This window comes from Mus pahari, unplaced genomic scaffold (genome assembly GCF_900095145.1).
Source record: "Mus pahari unplaced genomic scaffold, PAHARI_EIJ_v1.1 scaffold_11794_1, whole genome shotgun sequence".
Lineage (NCBI taxonomy): Eukaryota > Metazoa > Chordata > Mammalia > Rodentia > Muridae > Mus > Mus pahari.
The window spans coordinates 12,797-23,050 of NW_018392614.1; the positions used below are offsets into that span (position 1 = coordinate 12,797).

Genomic DNA, 10,254 nt, shown 5'->3' on the forward strand with positions numbered 1-10,254 from the left:
ATTTTACTCTTTGTCACTGGGGATGCGTCTTTGCTGATAAGAGACCTCAGAAAACTTGAAACCAAGAGATACAACTGTTTACATATTTAGATAAATAACTGTGCCTATAAGACCATCTGAGTTTGCACATGCTGAATCTTCACTGATTCTAAAAGCTAAGAGGGTTAGTACCTGTCTGGGGGCAATAATAACCATGCAAAATGCTGTGTGATAGATCCCCGATATATTCCTGAACAAATAGTATAGAAATATATCTAATTATATTTAGGTAATGTATATACTCACATATATCATCTTTCACTAACCTTATATAAANATCTAATCTGACACCATCTTCTTTGTGAAAAGCCAATAACTCCAGTTGAAGGAATACCTCTGCTTTCGTTCAGTTTTATAAATTCATCATTTGTTTTTAGGTAAAGAGTAGTTTCTACTAGAAACAGAATTCCTTTTCTGAATAGGAGTACATCCCTCAGTCTGTGCCTTTGAGCATCACTCAGGATACCTGGAGGGGCTCTTACTCTGGTCCAGGTGTGAAAGGAATCATTTGTTTGGAAGGTTTCCTGGTCAGTGGCTAAGAGAGCAAATGTAGAGATACAGGTATCCCAGCTAAGCAGCAATGGACTTCCAGGTGGCAGGGTGAGTGGCAGATATCCAGGAGGCTCAGAAACAATATTCATGGGATATGTCAGCATGAAGGAGAGATCTTCAATGAGGCAGTCCTGGAAAGCCACTTTGTTACCTTGTATCACTTTGGCTATATCATCTGAGGACATTGGCAGGTGAAAGACCCAGGTTCTAAAGAGAAGAAAATTTAGAAATAAAAAAAACAGGAGTCAGCACCCTGATCCTTCCTTTCTATGATTTATCTCAGCGCTTATACTTAAAAAAAAAATAGTTTAAGATTTTATCAGCATAAGCTGCTATGGCTCCATTTTTCATTGTTCACTCTGACAGAGGAACTTNCCATTGACTTTTGATATTCTTTCTGCTGCAATGTGTGTCTCTAACCACAAATGAACAGTTCCATAAGCCTCTTTCTTAACATANAGTTTCAAACATCATCTANTGCTTTCNTCANTGGCAAGCACNNTCNTTAGTTACACCAATGAGTNATTCTNTGTCTAAAGCAAATCATGACAGGTGTTATGCAATGGGTGTGGAGAAATAGGAAACTTCATCTACTGCTGAAGGAAATCTGACTGGTGCAGTGATTTTACAGCTACGCAACCTCGCCATCCCTCAGAAATCCAGTGTGGAGGATACTGTGAGACTCCAATCTCACTCCTTGATATATACTGAGGACAAACACAACTTGTTGTCACATGAACATCTACATAAGGATCCCCCCCGCAGCATTATTCTAAACAGAGCTGAAGAAGAAAATAACCAGCATGCTTATCAACTTTAGAATCATTGAACAATGTGCCATGCTTGAGTAACAGTGATGGCACCGATGGGCCACTGTGAACATACCGAATTCACAAAGTATCAGTGTACACATTGAACTAGTTTAAACTACAGCTTAAAGGATGAGGTTNTGTGGCACATAAGCTATCTTCAACAAAGCTTGTTAAAAACAGGAAAGGAACNTGTTCTTATACCCTTCCCACCCTTCTGCTACATCAGAGTAGGCCTTCAGTCTGCTTTTGTAGGGACTGCTTCTGCTATCCCACTTCCCAAGTGTTATAACAGCAGAAAGAGTTTGAGTTCTGGCTTATTAATGTTCTGAAGACCCTTTGAGTGGTACTTTTTTTTTTTTTTTGTTTTTTGGTTTTTCAAAACAGGGTTCTCTGTGTAGCCCCGGCTGTCCTGGAACTCACTTTGTAGACCAGGCAGGCCTCGAACTCAGAAATCCGCCTGCCTCTGCCTCCCAAGTGCTGGGATTAAAAGCATGCGCCACTACGGCCCGGCGAGTACGTCTTATTCTTCCTATACATGACAGTTTTCTACATCTCTCAGAATTTGTGTGCTCTCTTAGGTCCCAGTTTGAAGGTTCTTGTATCCATGCCCCATCCACCCTACTTACAAGGCTCTCCTGCTAACTCCACTTTCAGGCACTCNTTTTTCCCTGATGCAGCCAGCATCAGGCACTGCTATGTTGCACAGTAGAATCTCTTTCAGAATATGTCTGTTCCCTTGTTGAGGACAGTAACTGCATCCTACCTTCCATAGTTAACATGTCACCACCTATTTCAGAACACGTCTGTTCCCTAGTTGNGTTTAATACCTGTATCCTACCTTCCTTAGTTAACGTGTTACCTCTCAGGTTCAAATTTATGGGTAGGAGCATGGTTGTGCTAATGGAACTGGTGGAGGCTGTGACCACTACATCTTTCACACAGCAGAATCCCACATTCGTGGCTGAGGTAGGGATCCTTTAGNGATATGGTCACCCCAATCAGGCTTTAGATTGAGGGTTAGGCTNTTAACCACATAGTGAAACAATCACCCAAGAATGTGATTGCTATTTCCTGAGTTGATCCATCATTTGGAATTATCAGAAAAACTTTTTTTTCCTGTATCATAAAAAGAATNCTTTCCTTGGAAATCACATGCCAGGTGCATTTCATAAAAGTCTAATACTGTTTTCAAATCTCTTTTGAAGCTTCTGTTTTTAAAATTCAAAATGAATTTAAAAATTAAATACCCTTCTGAAGTTAAGGGACCTGGGTGGTACATGAGCCTCTTCTCAACTGTGAATATGGAAGGACGCTGCCCCAGGCTATACAACTGCTTGGTTAGTACCAAGGAATTCTGAAAAAAAAAATAAAAATAGAATAAGGTTNCTCTTAAAAGAGAAAATAATAAATTATTTTCATAGCCAAAGGTATTTGGAAGTACTTTCATGTGTTCAATGCAGTATTACATTAGTTCTTTTAGCTAAGATATTGTTTATGCTTATACATTCAACATACTTTCCTTATCCCTGTTTGTTTCTTTTAACCACATAGCCTCCTCCCCATGACAATGTTATGAACTTTTAAGGTCACAGAACAGGGGTACAGTTCAGCGGTAGAGGGCTTGCTCCCCCCTGTCTATAAAGAAATATAAGCTATAATAAAGGATCTAACATACTGAAAACATTTTTGTACTTTCAGAATTTTATGGGAATGAAGACCATGGAGATCCTGAAATATAGAAACCTAGGTTTTTAAGGGTTTATTTTATATTGCTGTTGTGGGCAGGAGGTGGATATTGCCATGATAAACGTGGGAAAGACACAGGACAATTTGAGGAAGCCACTCTTCTCCTTCCTTCACTAGGTGCCAGGGATTCAACTCCAGTCATTCAGGCATGGAANCAAAAAATGTCATCTGTTGNCCAAGNTCAATGGTTCCATAATTTGAAAAACAAAATACAATGTCTGTCTGTCGGCATCTGAAATACTAGGGTGCCCTTCCCATCTGAAGCACTTCTTGATGCCAATGCCTCCTCCTCATTTCCTCCCACAGACACTGAAGGTCTCCAGAATTTGACCTTAAGTCCTTCTCTCCTCATGTACATTCTTCTGGCCTCCATGGGCACCTGTACAAACACATCATACAGTCACATACATACATAAAGAAAAGAAGACAAACTGACACTGCAGTCAATAGAAGGGCAAATACCTTTCATCAGAGTTAAAAGCTTTTGTGCACCAAAGGACCCCATCAACTAGGTAAAAAGGCAATTCACATATGAAAGAAAGTATCTGCACATCACATCCAGTGTGATACTAATATTCAAAATATNTGGATGTTGTGGGTTTGATTTAAGGTTTATGGGTTCTCAAATTTTGTGGGNATTTACACTTCTACATGTGAGACACTGTGGGTCCCTGACCCCAGTTGGCTCCAATTTGTAAATAAAGTTGCTGATGACCCATGGCTGGGCAGGAAGACTGAGACAGGACACTGAGGNTCCCTGGCAAGGACTTGAGGGAGGAAGAGAATCGCCATTGCCAGGGAAGGAGAAGGTCCCAACTGAAAAGTGTAGGACAGAGAGACAGTGACACTGCCAACATGTAAGAGACATGTTCAGTATCAGTGCTCATTACAGAAATGCAAATCTGAACTACAATGATTCTGGGAAATGTGGAGCACACTCTGATTCCACATTCAGGAGACAAAAGTCAAGTGGATCCCTGAGTTAGAGGCCATCTAGATCTACATAGTGAGATCATGCCTAAAGAACAATCAGGCAAACAAATGGCACCGTGAGATTCCCCTACTGTTAAGGATGGCTATATAAAGAAGAGGACAACAGTACTGAATCCACAAAACCTAGAAAGTATAAACATGAGTAGAAACAAGCCAACNGTTACTGAGAGACAAACAAAATTTGGCATGCAGTACAACGGACTATATCTTAGTCTGAAAAGGGGGTCGGGGAGAAAAGACAATGCTACATGAAGATCTTATGCCTACTGAAGAAAAATCACAAAAACACAAACCTTGTTCAAATCAAATTCAGCTATCATGCATAATCTACATGCCAGGGGGAAAGTTAAGAAATAAAGTCCCTTGGGAAACCTACTCTTGAACATGTAGCTTTGTAAATGGAAGAAAATAAATCTGTTTTCTTTTGTTCCAAAGCCAGTCAATATGAGGCATTTTGTTAAGACAGCCCAAGCAGACTGAAATAAAATATATATTTAAAGTTAAATTAATGAATAACAGATAGTAAAAATTTGACTTCTTTTTTCTGGTTTTGAAAATAGTTTAAATGCACGAGTGCTTTGGCTGCATGTATGTCTGTATGACATGTGCATTTCTGGTCCCCACCGAGGCTAATTGTTTTCTCTGGCACTAGAAACTATAGTTAGTTATAAGCTGCATGTGGGTGCTGGGGAAAATACCCAGGCCCTCTGGAAGATCAACCAGTACTCTTTAACGGCTGAGCCATCTCTAGATCAAGGCTGATTTCGTATAAATAGAAAGCGTATGGGAATGAATGATTCATGAGACAATAGACTTACGTTGGAGAATATGAACTCAAGTTTAGCTTAACATACGACAGCCATGTTTGGGTTGCCCTGGTGCTGTTTTAATTCTGCTTCCTCAAGACGGGTGCCCTGACAAGGAAGTGATCATGTATTCAGGTGATTTCATGTAAAAAATTTCCCCCAACTGGTTAAATAAAGGCTAGAGCCTGTGATTGGACAGTGGAAGGGAAAGGTGGGGCTGGAGGTCTTAGAGAGTAGAGGAATGGAGGGGAAGGGCTGGGGAAGAAGAGGAGTAAGGAAGATGGATCAGAACCACATGGCTTTGAGAAGATGCAAGTATGAAGGGATCTCATAGCTGGGGAAGAGATCAGTGTAGTGGGAGATCTGCCCAATCTAGGCATACAGCTCATAAATATAATAACTGACTTGTGTGTTTTTTTACACAGGTTTATTGGGGTTGGAGAGTTATTGCCACACAAGTGAATAGAAAAATTTATACATATATGTGGGCATACGTATATGGATAAGTATGGTGACTTACGTTTGTTCTATCAGCTGAGATGGGACGCCTCTCTATTGCTATGAAGAGACACCATGACCATAGAAAATCTTATTTAAAAAAGTATTTAGTTGGGGAAGGCTTACATTCATATGTTTAGTCTATTATCATGATGGTGGGGAGCATGCCAGCACAAGGGCAGCCTTGGTATTAGAGAAGGTGCAGAGTTCTACATGTAGATTCATAGGCCGCAGAAAGGAGAGTGACACAGGAGCTAGCTTGGACTTTTACAACATCAAAGCCCACCCCCAGTGGCACACTTCCTCCAGCAAAGTCACACCTACTCTAGCAAGGCCACATCACCTAATCATCAAGTAGTGTCACTCCCCAGTATCAAACCATTCACATATATGAGCCTATGGGGGCCATTCTTAAGACCACCATATTCCACTCTCTGGTTCATGTAGGCTTAGAGTCACACCATAACATAAAATGTAGTTAGTCCAACTTCAAAAGCCTGCAGGGTCCTTCACACTCTCAACATTGTTTAAAAGTCCAAAGTTCACAGTCTCTTCTTAGACTCATGGCAACCTCTTAATAGTAAGGGCTATAAAAATTAAAATAAAAAAGCAGATCACACACTTGCAACATAAAACAGCACAGAATATAAATTACCATTCTAAATGGGGAGAAATAGTGAGGAAGTACTGGAGCAAAACAAGAATAAAAACCAGCTGGGAAAACTCCAGATCCTCCATCCCCATGTCTGATGGCAAAGAGCTCTTAAGAACTTGAACTCCCTCCAGCTTTGTTGAGTGAAACACACTTCTGTCTTCGGCTGGTTCCACTTCCTGTATGCAGCAGCTGTCCTTGGCCCAATACCCCTGGCATCTCCAATGTCTTGGGGTCTCTAACACAATCCAGGCTTCACCTTCACTGCTTCATGCAAGTGACTCTCTAGGCCTCCATGCAGGGACATCCCTGACACATGTCTGGCCTCAGAAGCTTTCCTTAACTATGGACAGAGATTCTAAAATCCATTTCTTATATCCTTGACCCTAAATCAAGAACCACATAGCCAAGCTGCCAACCTCTGCTTCTTGATAGGGCTGGAACATGGCTTCTAAATCGAACCATATATGTATTACCTTTCTGTTGTTGATGGTTTCTCTTTCACTCAATTTTCTTTAACTCCTTTTCAAAGTTGGAAGCTTAGCTGGGTGGGGGCTTAGCCTAAGGTCTCCATTATTCCACTTAGCATCATGCTTTCCTTTAAATTTTTTGCCTCCTTGAACACTGGATTTAAGCACAATTACACTTCCTGGTGTTCCTTCCCTTCTCAAACTATACATTTTGTATTTTTCCTTGCTCAGCTTGCTCTTTTTCTTTATATATCTGCATTAGAGTTACCACTAATAACCACATGACAGGAGTTAATAATACTAGGCTGTCATGAAAACTCCTCTGCCAACACCATAAATTTAAAACTCCTCCATTTAGCCTCTGGCAGAATTTTCAGAAAGGGGCAAGAGGCATCCACAAACCTCACCACATAGCACAAGAGTGGTCTCTTGGCCACTTACTAGTTTTTGTCTCCTCTGAAATATCTTGAGCAAGGTCATCATAACCTACACTGGTCTCAGCACCCCTGCCTTTTATATTCCTAGTGATTGTGGCTTGTTAAGCCCAGCTTAAAACATTCAAATGCTTCTCTAGTCTTAAGTGCAGTCCCAAAGTCTACCTTTTCCAACAAACAGCCTTGTCATGCCTTTCACAGCACAACTCCACTCCCTGGTACCTACTTCTTCCTTGGTCATTGTTCTGTTTCTGTGAAGACACACCAGGACAAGGGCATTTAGTTGGGGCTTCCTTACAGTTTCAGGTGTTTACTCCATTTTCATCACAGGGAACATGGTTTCTCATAGTCAGACATGATGCTGAAGAAGTTGCTGAGCACTCTATGTCCAGAGTCCTCAGATGAGAGGAAGAGAGACACTGGGCCTGTGGTGGGTTTTTGAAACCTTAAAGCTTACCTCCAGTGACACACTTCCAACAAGGTGTTGCCTTGTTGGAAAAAACCCACATCTCCTAATCTTTCTCAAGTAGTGCCACTCCCTGATGATGAAGCATTCAAATACATAATCCTATGAGGACTATTCTTACACAAACTCCACAGCCACCAAATAGCAACACAGGCACTTACCAGCACATCTTGATTCATCATACACTCTACAAGACAGACTTGAGCACTTTGGAGTGCCAATGTTTAGAAAAAAAGGTTATATTAATTAGGATTTCCATTGCTGTGAAAAGATACCATGACCAGGACAACTCTTATATGGGACAACATTTAATTGGGGCTGGTTTACACATTTCAGAGGTGTAGTCCATTATCATCATAGCACTAAGGCGGTATGCAGGTGGGCATGGTGCTGGAGAAAGAGCAGAAAGTTCTACCTCATCCTCCAAACAAAGCCAGGAGCAGGGTCTCACTGGTCACCCCTACATTGACACACTTCCTCCACCAAGGCCACAGCAGTAATAGTGCCATTCTCTGGACCAAGCTTATTCAAACCACTGCAAGGATTAAAATCAGACCTAGGCAAACCAATGTTGGGAATATGTCAAAAGGGATGCATAGGTCTAATGAATGGGTTCCAGAGAATGGCAGCATCGTGTTGTAACCCAACATATGTAGTAAGTACATAACTCTACACTGATGTAAACAGAGACAGCAGTGAGCAAATAAATAGGTCAGAGTAACATGTAAGTCTTCCACACAGAAAAAATCTTTACAAAAATATTATGTGAACTGCTTTATGAACATGAGTGTGGACTGGAGAGATGGCTCAGCAGTTAAGAGCACTGACTGCTTTTCTAGAGGCTCTAGCTTCAGTTCCCAGGATCTACATGGAAGCTCAGCACTGTCTGTAACTCCAGTTCCAGGTCTTCTGACACCATTACACAGACATACATGCAGGCAAAACATTAAAAAAAAAAAGTGGAGTGTGAACCCAAGAAATGGCTCCATGGCTAAAGGAACTTGCCCCAAGCCTGAGGACCTGAGTTTAATCCCTGGGACACAGGTGATAGACAGGAAATTGTCCTCTGATGTGCACATGTGTACTGTGCCAAGCATTGCACACACACACACACACACACACACATTGCTAGGCCACAATGAAAGGACAGACCCTCGGCATAATATGCTAGCAAATGCTCTGGATCTTTGTGGTATTTGTCCTTGAGATATCTAAATCCAGTCTCATGAGAAAAATCTCAGTTTATTGACATTCTGCAAAATATGTGCCTGGGAGTCTTCAAACTTGTCAAGGTCACAGAAAACATGTAGCAGCTTACAACTTGGAGACTGGGTAACCAAATGTAAAGAGCTACCCCAATAGGAATAGGGAACAGAGCAAAAAGGATTGGAGAAAACTGAGGTAAGACAATATAGGCCTTAGTATCACTGTATCAATAGTTTCTAACTTGTGACCAATATTTAAATATAAGATAATAATAGGAGGAACCATCTCAGCAATAATAGTGTAAATGTAAAACTATTTTAAAAGTAAAACTTTATTTAACAAGTTAATGGAAGGTAAGAAAATAATATAAGCCTTGTACTTTAACTCCTTTCAAATTTTTATATAAAGTGCCTGTATTTCAAGGACAGACAAATAGTTAGATATTTTCATATTTCCACTTTACTTGCTAACCAAGAAACAAAAACATATCCCACTAGTTTACTATTTCAATATGGATACCATGCTCATTTAGAATACAAATGTGAATATACTTTTAAATGGTAGGAAGCTTTAAATGTGAAATAGAACGTTTGTTAAACAACCAAATTAAAAGATAACTGGGCCAATGAATGGGCTTCAACAGCATCAGAAAGAGTTAAGGACCAATGCCCTGGGGCCATTCAAAACACACCTCTGAATACTGGCAACCAAAGTTCAACCCCTGGAATCCAAATACAGGTGTAAGGAGAAAGAGGACCAACTGCACAAAGCTGTCTCTAGGCCTCTACACACACACCCTGGCATGCCTCCACCCCCAACATATCTTGTGTATACACACACTCACACATCCCTACATCAGAGAGTTCCTGACTAGTCACTAAGATAGCAATAGGCTCATGAGAACAACTGTCTACACTGATATTCTTCTCTATGTTTTACATTGAAACAGAATGCAGAACTCAAATCTTCAAAGCAGTACATTTGCAAGGAATATAAGAAAGGGCTGACATATTTGCTGTTTCACCCTAGCTATGGTTTTGAGGCATGACTTAAACAGAGATACTCACAGGACATCCTTAAACCACACAAAGGATCCATCTCTTCACCAATGATCAGAAGAATGCTCAGTGGAGGGGTATACAATTGCAGAGATCAAGGGCAGTTCAAAATGCCTATGATGACTAAACCGAACAAAGGGACCACAAAGGGGTTTGACACTGGCCTCAGTAAACTTAAAATACTATGAGTTGATTATAGCATAAACTCAGTCCTCAGAAAAACTGGCAGCCTGTGTGATCCAAGGAATGATGATATCCTTACTTACCAGTGAAGGTTTCTTTGCTGTCCATATCAGCTCTTCAGTGCTGGCACTTTCTGGATCATACACCCACACGGTGACAATCTATAAAAGAAAATATGAAAGGAACAAATTGAATTCTGTGGGTTATGAGAGAGAGAGAGAGAGGGAGAGAGAGAGAGGAGGAAGAGAGGATTAAGTTGGGGGTGGGGTGAGCTAGAGGGTAAATCATGGAGGAGTTAAAGGATGGAAAAGATTGAGTGTAAACAAAATACATTTATAT

The 10,254-nt window shown here is 40.8% G+C and overlaps 1 protein-coding gene across 1 annotated transcript in view; it reads right to left on the reverse strand.

Moving 5' to 3' along the window:
• The window catches only part of Catspere (catsper channel auxiliary subunit epsilon), a gene marked incomplete at its 5' end in the record, with an annotated part of 15,238 nt that extends 5,162 nt beyond the window's left edge, over positions 1-10,076 (reverse strand). Inside the window, 3 exons of the mRNA XM_029534707.1 lie at positions 306-798; positions 2,651-2,757; positions 9,999-10,076. Of these exons, the coding sequence (XP_029390567.1) occupies positions 306-798; positions 2,651-2,757; positions 9,999-10,076 (678 nt within the window). The remainder of the gene's footprint in view (positions 1-305; positions 799-2,650; positions 2,758-9,998) is intronic.
• Positions 10,077-10,254: the final 178 nt, after the last annotated feature.